Source organism: Carassius carassius, chromosome 49, assembly GCF_963082965.1.
Source record: "Carassius carassius chromosome 49, fCarCar2.1, whole genome shotgun sequence".
Taxonomy (NCBI): Eukaryota; Metazoa; Chordata; class Actinopteri; order Cypriniformes; family Cyprinidae; genus Carassius; species Carassius carassius.
Genome location: NC_081803.1, coordinates 18,071,610 through 18,097,753, shown reverse-complemented (window position 1 = coordinate 18,097,753; position 26,144 = coordinate 18,071,610). Strand labels below are relative to the sequence as shown.

General features: G+C 40.9%; 1 protein-coding gene and 1 long non-coding RNA gene across 2 annotated transcripts; one reads left to right on the top strand and one right to left on the bottom strand.

Annotated features, from left to right (window-relative positions):
* Nucleotides 1-1,303: 1,303 nt before the first annotated feature.
* On the top strand, nucleotides 1,304-2,008 carry LOC132132906 (uncharacterized). Its single transcript, XR_009429107.1, has 3 exons — nucleotides 1,304-1,471; nucleotides 1,551-1,586; nucleotides 1,686-2,008. It is a non-coding gene; the product is annotated as an uncharacterized LOC132132906 (long non-coding RNA).
* Nucleotides 2,009-7,972: 5,964 nt separating this feature from the next.
* On the bottom strand, nucleotides 7,973-9,004 carry LOC132132882 (trace amine-associated receptor 13c-like). The gene has a single exon (XM_059545424.1). It carries the CDS (start codon nucleotides 8,972-8,974, stop codon nucleotides 7,973-7,975), a length of 1,002 nt encoding a protein of 333 aa, XP_059401407.1. The 5' UTR covers nucleotides 8,975-9,004.
* Between the last annotated feature and the right edge of the window lie 17,140 nt (nucleotides 9,005-26,144).

Sequence of the window (26,144 nt, the reverse complement as noted above, 5' to 3'; positions counted from 1 at the left end):
AATGTCTTTCTTACTTAGTATTTTTGTCTTGTTTTCAGTAAAAAAAAAAATATCTAAAAAAAATCTTAAATATTTTCTTGAGCAAAATTACCTAGGAAAATAAGCAAAAAAATCTGCCAGTGAAACAAGATAACTTTTCTAAAATTAAGTGTTTATGGAAAAAGTAAACTTATTTCAAGAGAATTTTTCTTATTATATTGACAGATTTTTTATTTTTTTGCTTGTTTTAAGCACACATTTACTTTTAGTTTATATTTTTTGTCTAAACTATACTTATTTTGCTAGGTCATTTAGCAAATCAAGAAAATACATCTTTATTTAAGATTTTTTTTTTTTTTAATATTTTTACTGAAAACAAGACAAAAATACCAAGCCATTTTTGCAGTGTGACTCCATTAAATGTTCTTGTGATAAAGAATGTGTGTGTGTGTGCGTGTGATGTAGATTAAACATGAATGGGCCAAAACGGACATGGCAGCAGGTCAAAATCAAATACAAGAACATTCTGCAGAATGGTATGGTCCCTGACTAATATTTAACAAAGCACAAGCATATATTGTTCCCAGAAGGTGCCTGCTCACACATTGTCTGTACTGTTTTAGCAGTGAAAAAGAATACCCACAGACAAGGCACGGGTGGTGGGTCACCAAAGGCTGACCTTACCCCAGCAGAGGACATGGCCTTGGAGCTAAATAAAGGCAGGGCCATCTTAGAGGGGATCCCTGGGGGGAAAGAGACGAGCATAGGTTCCTCCCAAGATGCCACCCGCTTCATTCAAGGTATGTCCTTCCATCTCTACATGGGATACAACCACATTCATATTGAATCAATTTGGACTGTCTGACTTTGGTTTACCTATTGCCTTGCAGTGTCTGGCAGCACTGTGTTCCTTTTAGAGCCACCAGCACAAGCACCAAACGATGCTGATCCAGTGAGTACGCCATCAAAGGCATACTGTAGGCCTGGCATGTCTTGTCTACTAGCTTCAATATGAATCCGATTAAATGTGATCGGGTGAAAGCCCCAGTGCAGCAGCAACAGCACATAATGGAGACAATGAGGAGGAGGAGACCATCTCTCTGGATTCCAAAAGGCATGAGGTATCATGTTAAGACTGTGAAAGTACTATTTACTCTACAATGGTGAGGAGTCCTCATCAAAATCAAAAAATCTAATTTCTTTTACAGGACCCAGATGCTATACAGTGGGAAAACCAGCCCAGCAACATAGTGCGTATTAATAAAAGGACACCACATCATGCCAAATTCCAGCTGCGCTAATTGTATTGTGTTCACAGAGCTCACAAGCTATCAGAAAGTTGTATGGCAACCACCTCCGGCGCCAAATAGAACTGGCAGACATAGACATTCAGTACAAGAAGAAAAAGATGGAAAATCTTGCACTGGAGTCCGAAATAAAAAAGAGGACAATTAGAAAACTGGACCTTGAAATAAAAAAACTTGAGAGGGAGGTGAGATATGCCTTCAATGTACACTTTATGCTAACTGTAACACAAATGTATTAATCATTATTTTTCTTTCCTCCCCCAGCTCCAAGAAGATGACACAGCTCAAAATAAAAATTAGGTATATTCTCGTAAAGTCAAGTGAGCCATGACATATGAGCTCTTATTGTGAGCACACAGGACGGTGGCATCTTTCTAAGGTTTTTTTTTATTTTCCCAGCAATCAGTACAACCAAGTCATCGTTTTAAGGCACCAGCCTCTTTTGCCCACCCCCCCAGCACCAGGTGTGGCCACTAGTCTATATGAAGGCCCAAAATTGTGTGTTCCTTTCTGCTCTGACAATGGCATGCCCATTCTTGCGAGATGTGGTGGATGAAGAAGCACTTGTGCTGAGGAGAGCCTTCAGGCGAGAAAGGGTCTTCAGGGACCGGTTGGACCCACTGGCCTTCCCTGATGACCATCTATATGAAAGATACAGGTTTTCTGCAGATGGCATCAGGTATCTATGCAGACTACTGGGTCCCAGGATTAAGCACCGCACTGCACGGAACCATGCACTGAGTGTGGAGCAAATGGTTTGTGTGGCCCTGCGCTTTTTTGCTAGTGGAGCCTTCCTGTACTCAGTGGGGGATGCAGAACAGCTGAACAAGGCCACAATTTAACCGCACAATAAGGAGTGCGTGTCTGGCTATCAAAGCATTAGCAGATGTCTTCATCTCCTTCCCTGGCCACAGAAGACTCTGTGACATCAAAGAGGAGTTCTATAGGATTGCAGGTAAGAGGATCTACAAATTACAGGACAACTGTTAACACATAGTAGGATACTCATTACTTTGTGTGACCGGTTTCCCCAATGTCATTGGTGCAGTGGACTGCACACACATAAGGATAAAAGCCCCCTCAGGTGCCCATGAGTGAATATATGATTTTGTGAATAGGAAATCCTTTTACAGCATTAATGTTCAGGTGAACATAACTTTTTGATATTGTCCATTGACGAACACTCTGCATTGCCAGTGATGTGCATTGATTGGTGTAATATTCCTCATCTTATGATTTCAGATGGTCTGTAATGCTGACTGTGTAATCAGCAATGTTGTGGCAAAATGGCCTGGCTCAGTCCATGACTCCAGAATCTTTCGGGCCTCTGAAATCTATCAGTGCCTATCACAAGGTAAGCCACACAACCCCTATTTATAACCATCATGGCTGTGTCAAGAATATCACTGTGTTTATGAGGTAGTAATGATGAGATTTTGTGTTGACAGGTGAATTCTCTGGTGTGTTGCTGGGAGACAGGGGGTATGGCTGCCAGCCTTTTCTCCTGACACCTTTCACAGACCCCCAGGAAGCACAGCAGGCCTACAACCATGCCCATGCCAGGACCAGGGCCAGAGTTGAAATTACCTTTGGCCTCCTGAAGGCACGCTTTCACTGCCTTCACAAATTAAGGGTCAGCCCTGTTAGGGCATGTGATAGTACTGTGGCTTGTGCTGTCCTCCACAATGTGGCCTGCCTGAGGAAGGAGAGGGCCCCCAGAGTGCCACCAGCCATGGACTGGGACAATCCGGCAATCTTCCCTGATGACGACAGTGGTCAGCTGCTGAGGGACCAATATCTGTTGAATTATTTTAGTTAGTATGTGTGCTTTCAATTTTGGTTAAATATGTCCTTCGGTGGCAGAGGAATTTGGGTTTTTTTGGGTTCGTTTTTTTACGAATTTGGCCTCTTATGATGTTTGTGCGGTATACTGTGTAATACAAGGCTGCAGGGAGGCTACTGCATCCATTCATTTGTCTGTTCAGTTGATGTGTATGGATTTGTCCTGCATTTATTTTAGTGTGCAGACATGCAGGGTGTGTTATATACAGACCTTTGAATGTGTATGTATCATTTTGTATAATATGCTTTGATTCTGTGCTTTCCATCTTGTAGAGTCACTGTGACTTTAGTTTTGAAAGGAGCTGATGGTTTACCTGCTTTGTTTTGTCCTTATTCAATAAAGGAACATAATGTTACACATTGTGTTTTTATATTCATATGGAATGTGTATTTGTTTATATGACCGAGTACTAGGGCCACACTGAGGAAAAAGGATAGTCATAAAATTTATGAGGCTGGTTCTTTCTGCAGAAAAGCTACATATTCTTTTTACAGTTTTGATACTTATGACAATGTGATACTTAATATTCTGGCACATCAGCACATCACAATTTCACGAAATGCCCCACATCTGTCATTTTAACAACTGTCCTCCTTTAAAACAACTGGTTACAATATTATGACTCATCTTTTTTTTCCCTCTGTGGCCCTAATATTCTATCATTTTATATATAGCCTTATAGTCTATGGGAAACTGTAAATTATCTAATGATAGCAACATCATCTAAAAATCATTATTTATCCAAAATGATTGAAATTAATGATCACAAACGTTTAAATAATGACAAGTGGGTCTAGTTATATGTGATAACAATGTATAGTGAGCAGTGAAATAACTATTGGTTTCCATTTGTGGTGACTGCTGACTGACATTAGGGATGAGATTAAATAGATCCTGGAATTTAGCCTGGTCTGGAGCAGGCTAGCTCCACAGAATAAATCTCCATGGTAATTTATACCATAACATATCCTCCTGCCTCCTATCCAGCTTTAGTGCAACCGTTTTACGGATCAATTGAGCCAGGATCACCAAGATATCCTGGCTAAATCCCTTATCCTAGTTTTGTGCAACAGGCCCCTGCTCTCATAAAATTCAAGGCATTGATGTTTGCCTACAAAACTATCACTGGCTCTGCACCCATTTGCCTAAATTTGTTACTTCAGACTTATGTGCCCTCTAAAAGCTTGCGTTCTGCAATTGAACGTCGCTTGATTGTGCCATCCCAAAGAAACACAAAGTCACTTTTAGGGACTTTTAAATTAAATGTTCCCTCCTGGTGGAATGAACTCCCCAACTCAATCCGGGCAGCTGAGTCCTTAGCCATCTTCAAGAATCGGCTTAAAACACATCTCTTCCATCTTTATTTGACCCTCAAACTTTAACACTCACTATTCTAATTCTATTCTTAAAAAAAAATCTAACTACCTTTCTAATCTTTTTGTATTCTATTTTCTTTTCATTTATTATGCAATTGTATGTGTGCGTATGTGTAGCTTGCTCTATTCTTTTTTTATTCTATCTGTTTTCTTTTTATTTATTATATTATTTAAAATCCCATGCTCTGTGTACTGTGTTAACATAACTGAGACTTGTTATAGCACTTATATATCATTGCTCTTTTTGGTGTTTTTGATTGCTTCCACTGTCCTCATCTGTAAGTCGCTTTCGATAAAAGCGTCTGCTAAATGAATAAATGTAAATGTAAATGTAAATATATGTAAATGTTTGCTGCTAGAGGGCACGTATTCAAAACAAACAAAGAAACAAAGGCATAGTTTGATGACGCCGTGACTGTGTGTGGAAATATGGGAGTTGTCATCTTCATCCCCACAGCCGATGCAAACCGACGAGACTCTGGCAAAAATCATGTTCATGGATGAGCTAATGATTTATTAACAAAGTTGTATGAAGCAGTGTGAGGCTGCAAAACCATCAAAGCAAAAATAGGCTGCTGAATGAGTGCAACACATACGGCTCGAAAGCAGAGGAGCTTTTATTATGCCACAGTCGACCACTTCCGCTCCTTCCGGTCATGAGTATGTGTGGTAAAGCAGACCTGTTTTATCATACTAGATACATTTGAAAGTTCTGTTATAATGCTACTCTGTGCGGTCATCCCCTGTCTAATAAAACCCACAACATATTGAAGACGTCTCAACAGCTTTCAAGCATGTCTTTCAAAATAAAATGTTTCACATAACCATCATGGAATCTCATAAATGATTACTCTAAAGCTCCACACACCACACAAATAGTGCTTCTAAAATCAATACATAACCAATTTCAATAGAGCATGATGCCAGCATCTTGGTCAGCTAGTGATATTCTAATAAGTAAGGAATAACTGACTATGGCCAATTGAATTATTCGAAAAATAATGCACACCCCCGAAGTCAGTTATTCCACTTATACCGCAGTTGCCACACCATGATCAGACATTGATCAGATGGTATGTAAGGCATTCGTCCAGATTTTGTACTTAAATGCTCTTGTTAGTAGAATAAATTTCATCTACATTTCATCCAACGCCTGCACTGCTAATTCCAAAACGTCATTTTAGCCCCTTTACTTGCAAGCATCACTGACTAGAAATTCACCACTCTTTCATATTTAGTCACATCAGCAGCGGTTTATTTGTGTTCACATAGACTCACTGAACAGCATCAATAAGGATTTATAGACCAAAGATGCATATCTGCGGAGATATATGGATATATTTACTGATGTTTACTTCATATTTCTTCAGACAGAATCATCATTTCAATTCATTTTCCACTGATTTACACGATCTGATGATAAACAGCCTCTCCCAGCAATCTGTGTGTGTGTGTGTGTGTGTGTGTGTGTGTGTGTGCAGTGCTGTGTGCTCATGCTGTGTGTCAGACAAACTCTGATTGGTCCTTCGCCTTGTCAATCTTTAGAGTGTCATAACCGGACACTGCCACATCATGTCACATGCTTGCTGTACACTTCCTGGTTCATATCTGGCCATAACAACACTGAAACACCTCTGTACACATGAAATATCCAAATAATAAACCCGCGATTACGATTGTAAAGCTTGGTATGACATTTTCTTCAGATCTGGGGCATTTTTTAAAAAAAATAGAAAATTTACATCTGAAATGCTAACTTGTGCAGCGATGTAAAAGGCTATAAATAGCATATTTTTACAACAGTAAATGACCAAATTCCACCTGTGATTACAAAAGGAAGTTATTACAAACACTCGATCGGGGTTAAAAGTGAGTTCTGAGTAAAAGTGTACTAATAATTTCATAAATTGTCTGATATAGCTTGATGCTAACGCTAGCTCTAATGATACTAATAGCAGGTGCATTTCTTCTTCATAATGCATTTCTGTCACAATAATTCACGTAAGGTCATAAGAAAATGTTTTGTTGTATTTTTATAGTAAGTCTTTTGATAAATAAGGGCTAAATGCATACTAAGACTGAAGTGAGATTGCAGTTTAGTGATTTGTAAAGCTTGAAAATACCACAACAAAGGCTAATAAAGATGGAATAAAAGCAAAAGAATAATGTAAAAGAATAATGCGGATAATGTGTCATACCTGGCGGAGGTGTGAAAGACTCGATTGGTGAGAACGATAGAACCATGAATCGGGGAGTTTTCAGAGACAAAAACACAGACAAAGCACATGTGTTTACATGTTTACAAGTGCCATAAATCAATCAGATTAGCCTTCTCTAAAAACACACATGACATAGCCTTAGAAAATTCACAGTTTTACAGATTAGATTATGAAATTTTCATATGATGCTTTGGTAGACTTGTGGCTTTAGCTACATTGTGTTTCTAAAATCATATCATACATCAACAATTTTTAAATACATTTAAAAATATGTTTTTAATATTTTTATTGTTTTTATGTTTGAGCTTATATATCTCTATTATTATAACAGTTGAGTGATTCTGATTCCTGAACAGTAAACTTTGAACTTTGAAGAGAAAGAAAGAAAGAAAGAGAGAATGTATATTAGAGTCTGTGTCTCTCAGAATTGTTCGGCAGCAGCATCTCTACTATCAGGCCAACTTTAATAAAAAAGATTTCACAAACAGCCTGGTTGTTACCTCACTTGTGATAAACATCCTGTAGCTTTTAAAATAAAATCGCAAGAGTAGCAATAACGACGTTAGCGTGTGTATGATTCTGTACTGTAAAGTAATGTTTGTGCATCTGTGAGAGGGAGAGGGAGCGGGAGAGATAGAGTAGGCCTATGTGCTTTACCTACATAATAAAACATAATTATGTGGGAAAACATGGAAATGATCTGTGGTTTTCATCATTACTTTTTATATATATATATTTGTCTAGTCAGTGTTGTGGGTTTTGGTTATTGTGCTGTTGTAATACCTTTGAAATAACAGAAATAGTTTTTTAGTTCAAGCATTCAACGGCCCAAAGTATAAACATAAAATACACACCACACAAAAATATTACATAACATATTTGAGTATTGAGACTTTTAATTGTTGAATGGAACGTTTATTTATGCTCAATATTTCTCTCTCTTTGTCCACCATTTGGAATTAATTTGTGGCAATACATTCTGGGTCTTCCAAAACATATGATGCCGTCCAATAATCTTTCTATAACAAAGTGTCTGAAGTATGCATGATTAAGCTGTTTATCTTTCAGAAGTGCACACTGAGGCATTAAAATGCAACTTCTGTAGGCAGATTACAAGGTTTAGCATAAATTGCCTTATCTGTATTTATTTGAACTCAGGAAAACATGATGAGACCTTATTTGTCCATTTTCAGGGAGTAATCTTTGTTATCAGAGAAGATGAAAGAATTCATTCAAACCCTTAAGCAATTATGAATGACAGTCTGTAAAAATGTCCATCATAGAGGATTCTGGCTGAAATATTCTAAGAGTAAGAATGTGCTTAACTGACATTTTAAACCAGGGGTAAAAGAAAGCATAGATAAGAGGATTCAGACCTGAGTTAATATACAAAAACCATAATAGAATATAGGCTGTGGTTGAAGCCATTCCTGTTTTTTCTGTTAGCGACAAAATAACGAAGGGAATCCAGCAAACTAGATAAACTGTGACAATGATTCCTAATGTCAGAGCTGCTTTTCTTTCAGATTTCCTCTTCACAGAACCCTCATTTATATGTTTTCCACACTTCACCAGTGAATTTATAACTTTTACCTGCTGATGTGCGACATAAAATATCCTCAAATACAAGGTTATGATAATGGTACAAGGAATCAAGAAAGACAAGAATAGATTAAGGACTGTCCAGTCAGAAGTAACCATAATTGTACATTCTCCATAACATGCATATTTCTTATTTGAGAGACTCATAACTATTGCAATGTTATACACTGAAGAGCAAAACCAGCAAAGAATGACAATAATTAATGTTTTAGTTGTGGTTATTTTCTGTGGGTACAATAAAGGGTGACACACAGCCACAAAACGATCAACAGCAACTAAAACCAAATTACTGAGAGATGCTGAGAAGAGAAGTCCCATCATTGTTAAAAATAGCCTGCAGAAAGTGTCTCCAAAGAACCAACATGTTTCAATGAGCCTATTAGCCTCTATGGGCATCACAATAAGTCCAACAAGCATGTCAGCCACAGCCAGAGAGAGAATGAGCAGGTTGGTTGGAGTGTGAAGCTTCTTGAAGTGAGAGATGGAGATGATCACAAGTAGGTTCAGAAACACAGTCCATGCTGACAGCAATGAGAAAAACACAAACATTATATTGTATTCATATCTAGAACGCATTCCTTTGATACATGATGAGTTGATGGCGGGAAAGCAGTATTGAGTCTCATGATTCTCTGTCTCATAGGCCATGAGTAAATCTCTTCCAGTAAGGTGTTTGTTCTGCTCTGCTTACTATCCTGTCATTTATACAGTGTCTGGAGCAGACAGAGGTCATATTTTTATATCAGTTTTGCATTTGTTAACTCTATCGGGTAAGTTTAGGGTTGGCTTTGGTATAAGGGATATTTCCAACACAATAGATTATTAACTTTAGCGACACTCCTCGGATATTTGAATTATGAACCGCTGCAATATGTACCTGAAGCAAAGTAATAAAAACACAGCAATGCATGCCTATATCAACGTTAAAAAAATGTGCTAGGTCACGTATTGAACCTGTGGTTTAGCGCCACTCCATACAATTTAAATAAACAAATGTTATGGTTTTATGGGAACAGTAGGTTTATTTAGCATAGTGAGAAATATTACGGTAATTAATGAAAAAACAAAAAAAAACAATGCATAGTCTTCACTGTATGAGATAAATATGGAATTAGTCTTATTAAAGATACAAAAGTTCTTTAGCCAATAGCAGTGAGTGATTTTCACTTTATTTTGTGGTTTGATAAACATTTATTACACAGATGTCAGCAGATATATTAGTTGGTCTGTCATTTTAAAGGCCAAAACATATGTTGAATTGGTGCCAGGTCCGTCGGTGTGAGTGAGAACTCTGATTAAATGCTCAGTTTAGCAAATGAGTCAGGTGAAGGTGAAGTGATGAAAACAAGCATGACAGCACAGACAGAAGGCTTAACAGATTTTTTTTTACAATGGTAAGCAAGCACTGCTTGGTTTAGGCCTACGTTTTATATATCTGCATGTATATCCTTGTTTAGGTTTCTCCTTTTGAATGACAAATATATACTATTAATAGCAGTTGATATTGACAAATAATTCCTCTCACGCAGACACAGAACTCACATTTTTTGCAGTTTGCAGTCAGCTGTAGTCTGTGCAGTTTGTTCAAGTGCAGCTTTTTGATCCAGACGCTGTCAACACGCTGCTAGTTCTTTGAAATCAGCTTGGTGTGCCCAAGCCTTAAAATCTAATGCACAGATCTAATAGATAAAATATACAGTTTTGTGTGTTTTGTATACACTCATTGAAGCTGTAGGTCTCTGGTCAATGCATTTTATAGTCCTGCTAATCAGCTGTGGTCCTGCTTTTGTCTAGAAATGTGTTGATTAAAATAGAACAATGCCATGCGGTGCAGAGCGGCATATATTTTTGGCCGTTTTTATACGGATCATTCCTACTGTAACCCCTATCCACCAACCATTTGCATAGGCTAGAGTTTTTGATAAGGACCCGAGTTCTTTTTATTTCCAAATGATCTTTTAACCCTTTCTTCTAATATAACTGAACACCCAAGGAATTACTTTATACAAGCAGTCGATTTATTTCTAGTGTAGGAGTTGTTCATAAATTACTTTTAACTGCAATAACCCACACACTCACAAATAAACGTTTAAACCAATAAAGATTGTACTTAATATCAATGAAATTGAAATTTGGTTTTTAAATTAAATGAAATGTATCAAGAATTTGAATGACAATGTAAATGAAAACAAAACAAAAAACAAATAAAATGTCAAAACAACCGTCTGTGATTGCCTTCCTTTTAACAGTAACTAAACACCTGTGTTTTTTTAGTATCACACAAGTACTGTCAATTTTATGTCACCTTTCAGAATGTAATTAACTCACTAAAGTTAACCATAAAGGCATAAACCTTTTCTAAGGCCTGTTTAACTTTAATTTAAACTATCAAATTAACTTATATCTATGTATAAATTGTGTAGGCTTGAATAAACCTTTTAAGCTTTTAACAATCAAAATACACTCAAAATGGAAAGAGAAAAAACAGTCACAATATCATTAGTGCACTCAAATATTTAAACACACATCCCACCCCGTTGCAGGCCTGATACGGAGCTTGAGTGCGTAGTGGCCGGGAAAATGAAACTGGCCCCTTCACTCCAGAGAGCAAACAAAAAGATGGTTTAAATGGTTACCTCAATTGAGTTGCTAGTATGCGTTGAAACACGTCTGCTTTAATCACGTTGAAATGGTCCCGAGTCGCAATGTCTCAGTGTACAACAGGTGCGGTGATTGTTTGCGCTTCGGATTCTCATAAAGTCACTCAACGACGATCGCCGACATTTTCATCCCGGGAAACAGAAGTCTGCGTTCTTTTTCCTGAAACTCCGCTCGGTTTAAGCAGAGGACAACAACAGTTTCAGTCTCAAAAGTATGCCAACATGCACAGCGTTCAACTCTGGCCAAGCCAAACATGCAGTCACTCAAACTTACATGAAACAGTCCGTAGTCATAACGAGCCACTTCCTTAGTGCAGAAATACGAGCAGTACTCCTGATTACAGGCAAGATTCTCGTGTTAAACACTCAAAGACCTCGTTAAAAAAACTGACGTCTCTTCTCACTCTCCCTCTCTCTCGAACTTTCTCCTGTTTTCTCTCGAACTTTTTTCCCGTCTCCCGCTCATAAGAAAATCTGATTGGCTCACAAACTTGTCAGTCTCTTAGTTGTCCAATGCACATCAACTCACAACCCAAAATGATGTTTACCACGTTTTTCACCTGTACTCCCCAACCAAACTCTAATAAAGAAAAGGAAAAAATAATACATAAACATTTCAAATAAATAAATAAAATGAAGCATTCCGTCATAATTGCACCCTCAGTAAATATAGAAAAAGACAAATATAACATCAGGGTTACACTCTCCCCCTTCAGATGGTCTTCATGCCCCCATAAGACCAAACTTTAAATATATGCTCATTTATATAGAGAGGAAACGGGTACACATTTACAACCTGTGTCAAATGAATTAACATCTCGGGTTTCGTAACTTATCCGAATGACAAGCCCATGATGTACTAAAGTAGTCGGCCGGTTTGTAGGTACTCCTGGCTCATCATAACTGAGTCGTATGACTGGTTCTACCCTGCGTCTGAGTCTATAAGTATGCCTACTTTCTTCAGCTTTACAAGAGTCATATGAAACGGAATTGTCTCCCCTTTCAGACTCTGACTCCACTGCTTCAGCTACACCAGACTCAGCATCGTTCCTGACCATTTCATCATATACAACAGGTGGTTCTTCTACATCACTCTGCTCACTGACAGACAAAAGATCATCTTCCAACACTACCGGCTTGCTATCACCATGTTCAGGCTCTTTTCTGAAGGAATCGAGTATCTCTTGGCAAATTGCTGACTTACCATAATACATTTCATCCTCAGAACTAGATAAACTGTCTAACGGAGCAGCCTCGGTTCTTGATGCTTTTGTGGATTCTCTCCTTGCTCGTTCAACCCTTGTCACTGGTTTACAAGAGACTTTTTCTTTCTCAACCAAGTTACCAAACCGAACAAACTCTCCGATCGGGAGCAAATGATCTCTGTGCAACGTTCTCTCTCGCCCAAACCCATTTTCGGGTTTCACACGATATACTGGCAAATTGGGCAATTGTTCCACCACAAGGTGCGGAACGGAACACTACTTATCTTGAAGTTTGTGTTCCCCTTTGAGTCCCAAGTTTCTTACCAACACTCTGTCCCCTTTAACTAAACCCTGGTACCGGACTCTACGATCATAGTAAGTCTTGTTTTTCTGGTGGTTTTTCAATGCTGCAGCGGAGGCAAGTTCGTAGGCCTCCTGCAGATCAGCCTTCAACTTTTGAACATACTGCGTGTGAGTAGTATTTTCCTTCCCATAGGGAAAAAGTCCAAAACAAACATCAATGGGCAATCTAGCTTCTCGCCCAAATAACAAAAATAGGGAGAGTAACCCGTTGCCTCATTGAAAGTGCAATTGTATGCATGTACCAGTGAGCTAACATACTGGCTCCACCTTTGTCTCTTTGCCGACTCCAGAGTGCCCAGCATTGACAAAAGTGTCCTGTTGAAGCGCTCCGGCTGTGGGTCACCCTGAGGATGGTAGGGCGTGGTCCTGGATTTTCGGATGCCTAGTATTCGGACAAACACTTGGATCAGTCTGCACTCAAAGTCTCACCCCTGGTCAGAGTGTACCCGTGCAGGAAGACCATAATGGACGAAAAATTTCTCAAACAGGACCTTTGCCACAGTTGTCGCTTTTTGATCCCTAGTGGGATACGCCTGAGCATAACGAGTATAATGATCGGTAATTACCAACACATTTGCAAATCCCTTGCTGTCAGGCTCTAGGGATAAAAAGTCTATACAGACTAAATCAAAGGGGCTTCTACTGGTTATCTGACTCAACGGTGCAACCTTCTGTGGGATAGTCTTACGAGCAATGCATCTACCACAGTTTTTCACATAGGATTCGATGTCACTATCCATTTTTGGCCAGTAAAACCTGTCCTTAATCAATTCCTTGGTCTTGTCAATACCTAAATGACCTGACTCATCATGAAGAGACCTTAGAACTCGTAGGCGATACACTTCAGGCAAGACTAACTGTGTACGTTTTTCACCGTTATCTGTCTGTGTCATGCGATACAAAACATCTTTCAAAATACGTAATTTTTGTCTCTGTCGCTGCAGTAGGGTAACAGCTGCGTTATCTCCTTTCCCAGTAGACATTACATTACCAGTGTCTAGTTCCTTCTTCACAACTCCAATTACAGAATCGGTATCCTGAGCCTCCTTTATGTCATCTAAAGATAAAAGTTCCAAGGACTCAACACCTAACTGTACCGGACAAATGAATGCCGCAGGGAGACCATCAGGATGAACTCCTAACTGATCAACAAACCTGTGAGGAGTACTGGAAGGGACATCAACTTGAGCGAGTTTGCATACAGCTTTGACCCCAGAAGGCAGAAACTCAGCCCATTTAATGGGAGCTAGGTCATCGTGCAGATTGCGGGACATTAGATCAGCATCAGTATTAATGCGACCTGGCTTATACTGAATGGTAAACTCATAGGTGGCAAGAGCAGCCAACCATCGGTGTCCAGTGGCATTCAGTTTAGCACTGCTCAGCACGTAAGTGAGAGGATTATTGTCGGTACGGACGGTAAACCTTGCCCCATACAAATAATCATGAAATTTATCGACCACAGCCCATTTAAGGGCAAGGAATTCAAGCTGATGGATGGTGAAGCGCTGTTCTGTTTCACTCAACTTACGGCTGGCGTATGCCACTGGGCGCAACCCGTCTGGGTTTTCTTGATTAAGAACTGCCCCAAGACCATTCATACTGGCATCTACATGCAAGATGTATGGTCTGGACGGATCCGCAAAGGCCAAAACAGGTGCATGCGTCAATCGGCAAATAATTTCCCTAAACGCCTCAGTACATTCGGGACTCCAGCGATCTCCAAAGGGTTCTGACTCCTTGAATTACCCCTGAGTACTAGCAGTCTTAGGCTTTGTTTTTCCCTTTCCGGCAGGTGGAAACCCTTTCGTCAAATCAGTGAGTGGTCGTACTACGGAGGAGTAATCCTTTATGAACCGGCGGTAATAACCGCAAAAGCCCAGAAAGGACCGCAGCGATTTCAAATCATGTGGTTGCTTCCATTTTGCTACTGCCTCAATTTTTGCAGGGTCGGGACCGCAATACCCTCTGCCGACACCATATGACCAACATATTTAACCTCAGGCTGGCAAAATTGACATTTGTCAATAGAGATTTTTAAACCGCATTCTTCCAACCGATCCAGAACTTTGAAAAGACGCTCCTCATGTTGCTCTAAATTTCGCCCAAAGACAATTATATAATCAAGATAGACGATGGCTTCGAGGATGTGCATGTCCCCAACGGCCCGCTCCATCAGCCGTTGGAATGTGGCTGGGGCTCCAGTTATTCTTTGGGGCATGCGCTCAAATTGGAAAAAAACCCAAAGGGCAGATGAATGCAGTTTTCGCTTTATCCTCCTCGGCCATCTCTTTCTGATAATATCCACTCCGGAGGTCCAGGACAGAAAACCATTGGCTACCAGCTAGGCAGTCCAATCCATCATCTATCCTGGGGGTAGTATACTGGTCGGGTATGGTGCGACTATTTAGAGTGCGGTAGTCCACACCCATTCTCACATCGCCATTTTTCTTCCGAGCAATGACGATGGGGGATGCATATGGGCTCCTCGACTCTTTAATAATTCCTGCAGTCATCAAATTTTTTAAGTGCCTACGAACGTCTTCAACATCCGCAGGGGCAATACGCCGGGACCGTTCACAGAACGGGGTGTCATCTCTCAGCCGAATATGGTGTTTGACTCCTTGTGCTAACCCCACATCAATATCAGATAGGGAAAACACATTCACTCTTTCTGATAATTTCTGTCTGAGTCGATCCTTCCAGGTTTGAGGCACAGGTGAGTTACCAAAATCAAACAATTCTGGATTGAGTATTTGATGGTTCTTTGTTACCTCCCGTGCATCTCTCACTGTGTCTGTAGCATAAACTCTGGCTAACACAGTGCCATTTGGTATAAACTTTTCCTTAAAAGTGTCATTGCGCACCAAGACTCTGAGTTGGTTTTCCCCCATGGCTGAAAAGGGAACCACCACCGGAGGAACTAACACTCCTGCAGGAAGAACATCATCTTCAGGACCCTCTACAAGGTAAATATCTTTCTCCAGAGGAGACTGACAGTCAATGTGACCCACCACACAGGTCTCAGTCTGAGAAGGGAGTGTAAGAGGACTATCACCTGCCCACTTCACCTCACCCACAGGCTTTTCTTCAGAACCAGCAATTTTACTGGAAGGGACTAACCCATCTGTTATCCACTGAGACTGTATCCTCATAACATTAGAAGTCTTGGGCCCTAAGCTCCCAGTACAAATGTCAACTAATCTTTGGAAAAAACTGGCATTGGTCCCCACAATCACTGGCGTTTGCTCGGGCCCGACTGGATCCGGACACACCAATGCAAGTACTGAAATTACCTCGGATGAACCCATCAGAGTCTGTGGGAATTCCATGTCTACCACAATATACCCTCGGTAAGGATAGCTGGATGAACTCAAACCCCATATAGCTAACCCCTCAAAGGGATTTAAGGGTACTTGAGGTAGATGACGTAAATACCACTTCTCAAAGACAATGGTCACCTGTGACCCACTATCTAATAAAGCTAAATAAGGCTGTCCATTAACCTTGACCTCGACTGTGGATGATGGCCCTACTAGACCAGCTGGTACAAGACTAGGCTCAGAAACCTCAATTAGGCTTTTCTTAGAGAAACAATCACTCTTGCCTACATCAGTATCTCTCTGTCCTGAAGCAGGTTTTTTCTCTTTAGATTTACGAAGTAATTGTAGCAGTTTCTGAATGACTAAACCAGAATTTGCAGAATGTTCACATTTGCTGGCAATGTGGCCATCTCCTCCACAATTGTAACCGAAAAAGCCATCACTGCTTTTACCTGCCAATCTTATTGGAGCAACTGAACCACGGCTTATCCGGAACTCTTGAGTATTCGGACTACTCGCCCCTACACTAAGCACAGACAATTGTTTCTGTAGTTGTTCTACTTGAGCTTTTAGGGCTAGAACCTCTGCATTTAACGGGTTGTCTGAGGGCCTTACCTCAGTTTTGCTTTTAACATAATCCCTCTCTGAGGGCTGCGACAGATTTGTGCTGCCCAGTTGGAGTCTTAACTCTTTAGCATCAACTTTCAAGTTGTCTAGATTTGACAGTGAGCCTCTCCCTCTGTCTTTTACTGGCTTATCTTTCACACTGACACCAAGCTTACGTCTAGCCGCTTCGTTTTCTTCTTCTCGAATCTCATTAAGAAGTTTAAGAAATGTGGGGGGATTTTCTTTCCGTTCATGTGGCCGCAATTTCAATAGCATCAAATCTGATTCAATAGCACCCCTTAACAACTGTTCCACACAAGCACGATCAGCTCTCTGAGGAATTAACCCTCCCCGTTTGATCACTAACGTTAGCGATCTTTCATGTCTACGAAGAAAATCAGATAAGGCCTCCCCAGGCTCTTGTCGAAGCAAACGAAAAGCAAAATACAAGTCCTCACCCGATTCTGAGGTGCTAAAAGCACTCTCCAAAGCTTCAATATACTCGAGTGCTGTAGCATCTGCGTTGTTGGCTCTTACTGCCTTTATCACCTCTAACGCTGGCCCTTTAAGGCTTTCCACAATACGTTTGCGCTTCTCCTTGGCGGAGCAGTCTGACTCAGAAATCATCAATCTAGCTTGTTCAAGCCAATTCTCACTATTCTCTTCCCCTACAGGGGTAGGCTCGAGACCAGAAAATATGCGTAAGCGGCGGTAGGCTTGACCATCACTAGTGGGCTTAGTTTTCTCCAATAAATCCCCAATGGCACGAATGATTGTCTCAGGTGATGTAACATTTGAAACCAAAGGGTTCATCAAGCCTTGAAGGTCAGTAATGCTTTTGCCCTCCCTATTTAGGAACTGAGTTAACCTGTCTGAAAAGGTATTCATATTAGAATCCTCATCTTTTATCACAACAATTTTCCAGGTCTCCCTAGAGGATGGCAACCCTTCAGATGGCACCTGGGCGGGGCAGATTTTCTCTCTACACTCACACAGTACCAAAAGTGTCCCAGGAACTGTGCCTTCTTTTGTTGCACGAGCCCGTACTCGACCAAAGACTTTGACTGTTTGTACAGTGTCTTCGATAAACGCAACATCGGTGTCAGCTGGCACACCAACAAGCAAAATAGCATGTTGGGGATCAATTTTCTCATCTGCAGACCAGCTGCAAAGTTCTCGTGAAAGATCGTTCTGCGATATTTTTCCTTTTACCTTTATTTAGAAGACATGGAAATCCCAGCGGTGCCTCCATTATGTAACCCCTATCCACCAACCATTTGCATAGGCAAGAGTTTTTGATAAGGACCCGAGTTCTATTTATTTCCAAATGATCTTTTAACCCTGTCTTCGAATATAACTGAACCCCCAAGGAATTACTTTTTACAAGCAGTCTATTTTTTTTAGCGTAGGAGTTGTTCATAAATTACTTTTAACTGCAATAACCCACACACTCACAAATAAACGTTTAAACCAATAAAGATTGTATTTAATATCAATAAAATTGAAACTTGGTATTTAAATTAAATGAAATGTATCAAGAATTTGAATGACAATGTAAATGAAAACAAAACAAAAAACAAATAAAATGTCAAAACAACCGTCTGTGATTGCCTTCCTTTTAACAGTAACTAAACACCTGTGTTTTTTTAGTATCACACAAGTACTGTCAATTTTATGTCACCTTTCAGAATGTAATTAACTCACTAAAGTTAACCATAAAGGCATAAACCTTTTCTAAGGCCTGTTTAACTTTAATTTAAACTATCAAATTAACTTATATCTATGTATAAATTGTGTAGGCTTGAATACACCTTTTAAGCTTTTAACAATCAAAATACACTCAAAATGGAAAGAGAAAAAACAGTCAAAATATCATTAGTGCACTCAAATATTTAAACACACATCCCACCCCGTTGCAGGCCTGATACGGAGCTTGAGTGCGTAGTGGCCGGGAAAATGAAACTGGCCCCTTCACTCCAGAGAGCAAACAAAAAGATGGTTTAAATGGTTACCTCAATTGAGTTGCTAGTATGCATTGAAACACGTCCGCTTTAATCACGTTGAAATGGTCCCGAGTCGCCAGTGTTGGGAAGGTTACTTTGGAAATGTAATAGGTTACAGATTACAAGTTACCCTGTTTAAAATGTAATAGTAGTGTAACTTTTTCAATTACTTTATTAAAGTAATGTAACTAATTACTTTTGAGTACTTTTTGATTACTTTTCTAAATTTGTGAAAATCAAAGAATAATGAATAAAAGCATATACATCAACTTAAATACAGTTATCTAATAAGCATGTGACGTATTCTGTGTAATAAACTCCTGAAACATTGGTGTTTTTTTTAAACTGCTGTCTCTGTATATGATGATAGTTTTCTCAAAATAAGTAAAATGCACATGAAGTGACACAGAGCAGTTCTAGAAATTATGTTTATGTGCTCGTGTACTCCTATATTGAGGCAGTAGAGGTTGAAAACACTGCGAGCTTCAGTAGGCCTATCTGTAGTAAATGAAACCATGTCTTTGCCATTAATTTACAGGAGGGCCGTACTGGGAAAAAAATTCAGACTGCAAAATTCAAACTCATACAAACAAATTCATGGACAAAACTATTTTTTATCTATTTAAAATCTTTAATTTGGGGACATGCAAAATAATTAAAAGTTCTCTCCTGAACTGCACCTTCACTTTCATTTTTCTCTTCAGTCTCTTTATTTTGCCCTGTTATCCATCTCTCTCGTGACTTTAATACTCAAGATTGAACAAAACTATACTTTACAATACAATACTCTACAATACTACAATATCTTTATAGAAAAATCCTAATACTGTACACGAGTCATGTTTTCCTTACAAAAATTGACCATGCTTTTTTTAACCTATATACAATAACCTTGTTTTGTTTTGTTTTTTTGCAAATGGATTTGTATTTATTTTTAAATAACTCAATTTGTAAAATCATTTTAAATTTTTGGTTATCACAGTTAAACAATAGTAACCATTTTCTCTGGATTTATAGTTAAATATTAAAATGTTAATTTTCGTAAGGGTTGTGTTGTTGTCTGTCGTAGCTCCCCCTAAACCTATAAAAAAAAAATCTGATTGTTTTTCAGCTAAATTACTACTGTAACATTACAACTGATAATAATGATGTCCTTTATATAGTATTTTGAGTGATGACTGATGAGCAACGTGCTGCTGCTTGATTAATTAAATAAAAAAACAAAGACAAAAAAGCATCTTTACAGATGAAACTGACCTGAAACCCTGAACAGTTCTGCTTCTCTGCTCCAGCAGTCCTCTCACTCTCTCTCTCTCTCTCTCTCTCCCTCTCTCTCTCTCTCTCTTTCTCTCTCTCTCTCTCGCATTGATTACTCGGAGTCTGATCAAAACCATTTGGCGGAGGCGCGGAGAGCGCGCGAGTCATGACTAACAATTCATGACTTATTAGAGATTTAATTATCAAATGGCGGATTCACAAATGATCGCTTTAGTACATTCGGCAGGCAATTATACAATAATGATATTAAATAGTAGGGCAAAACGGCTGCCAGGTCACCGGGAATTGTCCCGGTTCTCCCGGTGTCCAGTCCGCGCCTGATTTCCACAGACACGCAGAATGTGGAAGTCATATATTGCATTTTTGGGGCTTTATATTCACAGACACTAGTCCATGTCATGTTTTGATTCAAGTGTACTGACCTACTTTTGATTTACTCATCCAAAATGTGGCATATTCCGTCCGCGTTAGGCATTCCGTTTTTATGACTGGATTCTACGAACCAGACTGTATTTCCGCATCCCGGAAATTATTAGGGCGGTATGTCTCAGAATAGTCAGTGCAATTTGGGAAAGAAATCAGTTAAATCTGTATGTGGATGCGTGTAAATATTCAAATATAATCCCCTTTGTAATCGTTAAAAATTTCATAAGTAACTGTAATTTAATTACTCATTTTCTCTTAGTAACTGTAACTAATTACAGTTACAATAATTTTGTAATTAAATTACGTAACGCCGTTACATGTAACTAGTTACTCCCCAACACTGCGAGTCGCAATGTCTCAGTGTACAACAGGTGCGGTGATTGTTTGCGCTTCGGATTCTCATAAAGTCACTCAACGACGATCGCCTACATTTTCATCCCGGGAAACAGAAGTCTGCGTTCTTTTTCCTGAAACTCCGCTCGGTTTAAGCAGAGGACAACAACAGTTTCAGTCTCAAAGGTATGCCAACATGCACAGCGTTCAACTCTGGCCGAGCCAAAAATGCAGTCACTCAAACTTACATGAAACAGTCCGTAGTCATAACGAGCCACCTCCTTAGTGCAGAAATACGAGCAGTACTCCTGATTACAGGCAAGATTCTCGTGTTAAACACTCAAAGACCTCGTTAAAAAAACTCACGTCTCTCTCTCACTCTCCCTCTCTCTCGAACTTTTTTCCCGTCTCCCACTCATAAGAAAATCTGATTGGCTCACAAACTTGTCAGTCTCTTAGTTGTCCAATGCACATAAACTCACAACCCAAAATGATGTTTACCACGTTTTTCACCTGTACTCCCCAACCAAACTCTAATAAAGGAAAGGAAAAAATAATACATAAACATTTCAAATAAATAAATAAAATGAAGCATTCCGTCATAATTGCACCCTCCGTAAATATAGAAAAAGACAAATATAACATCAGGGTTACACTACTCTTTAGGGTCACTGACATCACTGTCAGTGCGGGGCTGCCGGCTGCCCCAAATCGGAGGAGTGTCGTGCCGTCCGCCGAGGGCCGTTCAGTGCCACCGCCAGGCACCGCGGAGGAGATCACCCAGCTGGTGGAGGGCCGAGCGGCAGCGTGTCTGGGAACCGGAATTGTTTTTTTTTTCTCCTCTCCTCTCTCCCCTCTCTCGTCTCTATCGTTCCTCATCCTTCCATCTCCTTTTCTCTCGCCTCGTCTGTCCTACCCCCAGGTTCCCGCAGGTAGAGCGCAGTCTAGAGGGTACCCCCCGGCCTGCGAGGGGCGATGGGGGTATGTGACGAGTGGGGCGGGGCCGAGAGACGTGGGAACAGGAGCAAGGCCGGTGGAGTGATTGAGAAATGAGCGACACCTGCTCCACCCACCGGTCTCGAGTCCCACGGAGGAGATGGAGGGATATAAAACCGGAGCGACGACAGTGACGGACGAGAGAGGACCAGGCCTGGGTTTTTAGTTGTGGTTGGTTTTTATTTGTGCGCGTCAGTCGTCCGTGAGGGGCTGACGCGCTGTTTTGTCTTTATTTTGTAATTAAGGTTTCTGTTTGATTGTCCGCCGGTTCCCGCCTCCATCTTCCCAATGATTGTGAAGTTTTAATTCGTTACATGTGGCTATTTGCTATTTAAGATAGTGAAGTAATCCTTAGGATCCTGTTAGCATCAGTTCTGTATTCAAAGTTCTGTTGCACTGACAATCCTCCAGGGATCTGTTCATTAAGAGTGTGAAACAAGATAATACAATAACATGTTGTTTTGTGCTCAGAGGTCTGTGAGATGTTTAATGTCTTGATTTCATTTTGATATCCTGATAATCTGAAATTATGTTTGAATTATAGAAATCCATTTAATTCAGTAATCCAACTCAAATTGTGAAACTCGTGTATTAAATAAATTCAATGCACACAGACTGAAGTAGTTTAAGTCTTTGGTTCTATTAATTGTGATGATTTTGGCTCACATTTAACAAAAACCCACCAATTCTCAACAAATTAGAATACTTCATAAGACCAATAAAAAAAAAAAATTTTTAGTGAATTGTTGGCCTTCTGGAAATCATGTTCATTTTTATTTTTTCATTAAAAGTTGGTTCATTAACCAACTTTTGGTGCTTTTGGCAGTGTGGAAAGGTGCCAAATCCTGCTGGAAAAATAAATCAGCATCTTCAAAATGCTGGTCAGCAGAAGAAAGCATGAAGTGCTCCAAAATTCTTGGTAAACAGGTGCAGTGACTTTGGTTTTCAAAAAACACAATGCACCAACTCCAGCAGATGACACTGCACCCCAAATCATCACAGACCTTGGAAACTTAACACTGGACTTCAAGCAACTTGGGCATATATATATATATGCCCTTCTGCTGACCAGCATTTTGAAGATGCTGATTTAATTTTCCAGCAGGATTTGGCACATTTCCACACTGCCAAAAGCACCAAAAGTTGGTTAAATGACCAAGGTGTTGGTGTGCTTGACTGGCCAGCAATCTCACCAGACCTGAACCCCATAGAATATCTCATATCATAAGTATTGAGTACATGTACAGTAAATGAACATAATTTCCAGAAGGCCAACAATTCATATCATATATCATTCAATATGTATATCAACCAGTGGAAGACAGTCTAATAGAGCGAGGAGTGTGAATAAAACTTTTCCAGTTCACAAAGTGACAAGTAGACGTTCCTAGATTAAGTAGAATCCGAATGACAAGTGAGATCCTATTGACAAGTGAGATTTGCGCCTGAGATTTGTCTAAAAAAAATTATATATATATATATATATATATATATATATATATATATATATATATATATATATATATATATATATTAATTAATTAAAATCAAATAATAAAAAGGTGACCATCCTGAGAGCAGCTACAGAGATGAAAAAGAAAAAGGTCTATTTCATCTTTAAAGACAAAAGAACAAAAAAATCAATAGAGACAAAGAGGGAGGATACTGTTCTTATAAGGATGCTGTTTGCAATAATAATAACAATAATAATAATAATAATAGGGGGCAGCTGTGGCCTAATGGTTAGAGACTTAGAGGGCTTTTACCGTGGGCTCGTTTGCTGCGGTCCGAGCCCGAGCACGATTGTTCCCAGCGCCGCCCGCAACGTTGGTCTATTTTCACACTCAATAGTTGTATCAAACCCAGGTGCGTTTGCAGTCACCTTACGTCATCGCAAATGCTGATTTCACAACGTGACTGAACATAGTTGCAAGTTTTTTGTTATTTTGGTGCTATTATGCACATCATAATAATTCATTTTAATTAGTTCATTTTAATTTATTTTATTTTATTTTGACTTTTAGGAGTGTGAAATCAACCTCGGCTCTCTCGTGTGTTGAGGAAACAATGATATTGATAGTGTTACGCATGCGCAGGATACTTTACTTCCTGAACTCAGACCACGTTCTCCAGGTAGTCTCGTGTTCGGTACCCCAGTGCGCACCAGGGTCCCGGTCCGATGACAGTGTTCACATTAGCGATTTTTCGTGCAAACCGTGCCCCATGTGAAAACTGCCAGTGTGAATGGGTTACCATACTTGGCAAATGTCACAACGGCTACACTGATAAAAATTATTCTTTGGTGAAGTAAATACTACATAAAAACGAATGTAATTTCTACATTAGTTCATGCAAGAATTTAAAAAAAAAAAGTAAATTTTCCCATCACTCACTGGGGCATGGATAATTAGAAATGTTAAAGGTTTCACTGTATTTGAGTTGTATTTACACTGTTTTATGGTTGTGTCACGATCGGTGTTACAGAGAACACAGGAGAGGGAACCAATTGCAGGTAAGTCGTTTATTTAAAGGGTAATCCAAAGGGGTAAACAGTCCAGGCAGGGTCAAAACCAGAATATCCAAACATAACATAAACAAGACACGAAGACAAGGTAAGGTAAGGCAAGGCAAGGCAAGGCAAGGCAAGAAGCGACAGACATGAATAATGATCAACATTAAACAAGGACTCCGTAACACAGACTCAGACAGACCGGGTATAAATACACATAAGGATAATGAGGGAACAGGAGACAGGTGGGGAACAATCAATTACTAAACAGGAGGAAGGTGACCAAATAAGGGAACAGGAAGTGATAAGGAGACAGACACCGTGAGAAAGGAGGACACCTAGTGGAAACCCAGGGAACACAACCCAGACACTGTGACAGGACCCCCCCCCCCTCTACGGAGCGGCTCCCAGACGCTCCACGACAAGACACGACACAGACCAGGAGGGAGGCGGACAGGTGGAGGCTCAGGGGGAGGGACGGAGGCCCAGACTCACTGAGGGGAACAGACAGAAACATAACAGAAACCAAGAAACACAAAACAGAAATCCATAAGGACATCATGTGGCGCCCCCCAGGGCGTAGCAGAAAACCACCACAGCCGTGTGGTCAAGGCGGAAGCCCCCCAGGGTGGAGCAGAAGACCACCACAACCGTGTGGTCAGGACGGAAGCCCCCCAGGGCGGAGCAGAAGACCACCACAACCGTGTGGTCAGGACGGAAGCCCCCCAGGGCAGAGCAGAAGACCACCACGTCCTTGTGGACGAAGCCAGAGTCCTCCAGGGCGGAGCAGAAGACCCCCACAGCCGTGTGGTCAGGGCGGAAGGCCCCCAGGGCGGAGCAGAAGACCACCACAGCCATGTGGTCAGGACCAGAGCCCCCCAAGGCGGAGCAGACCTCCGTGCGGCTGGACCAACGGGACGACGAAACACTGGTAATTCCCTGGTGTCCTTACTGGACTCCAGAAGATTGGTGCAGGCCTGACATTTGCTCATGAAGATCAATGGTGACTTGCCTTTGTTCATGAAGATCAGAGGTGACTTGCCTTTGTTCATGAAGATCAGAGGTGACTTGCCCTTGTTCATGAAGATCACCGGTGACATGACTCAGTCCTTGAAGATCACCGGTGACTTGACTCAGTCCTTGAAGATCACCGGTGACTTGACTCAGTCCTTGAAGATCACCGGTGACTTGACTCAGTCCTTGAAGATCACCGGTGACTTGACTCAGTCCTTGAAGATCACCGGTGACTTGACTCAGTCCTTGAAGATCACCTGTGACTTGACTCAGTCCTTGAAGATGACCGGTGACTTGACTTGACTCTGGAGGGTCAACGGTGACTAGCCCTGACTCTGGAGGGTCAACGGTGACTAGCCCTGACTCTGGAGGATCAGCGGTGACTAGCCCTGACTCTGGAGGATCAGCGGTGACTAGCCCTGACTCTGGAGGATCAGCGGTGACTAGCCCTGACTCTGGAGAGTTCACTGGCACCTGACTCGACTCTGGAGAGTTCACTGGCACCTGACTCGACTCTGGAGAGTTCACTGGCACCTGTCTCTACTCTGGAGAGTTCACTGGCACCTGACTCGACTCTGGAGAGTTCACTGGCACCTGACTCGACTCTGGAGAGTTCACAGGCACCTGACTTGACTCTGGAGGGTCAACTGGCACCTGAATCGACTCTGGAGGGTCAACTGGCACCTGAATCGACTCCGGAGGGTCAGCTAAGACTCTCATCCTGTGCAGCGGCGCTGGGCAAGCAGCCATCTTGGGCCATGACTCTGGACAGGCGGCCATCTTGTACTGTGGTGCTGGGCTGGTGGCCATCTGGGGTTGTGGCGCTGGACTGGCGGCCATCTTGTACTGTGGCGCTGGACCGGTGGCCAATTTGGGCATTTGCGCTGGGTTAGCAGCCATCTTGTGCTGTGGCGCTGGACTGATGGCCAATTTGGGCATTGGCGCTGGGTTAGCACGAATTCCCAGAATTCCAGTGTCTCTAACTGCGCCATCTCCTCCTGAGACACTGGATCATCCAGCCCGCCATTGAAATAGTCCTTGAGGGCCGCATCATTGTAGCCCATGCCCTCGGCCAGGGACCAGAACACCTGAGCCAGGGCAC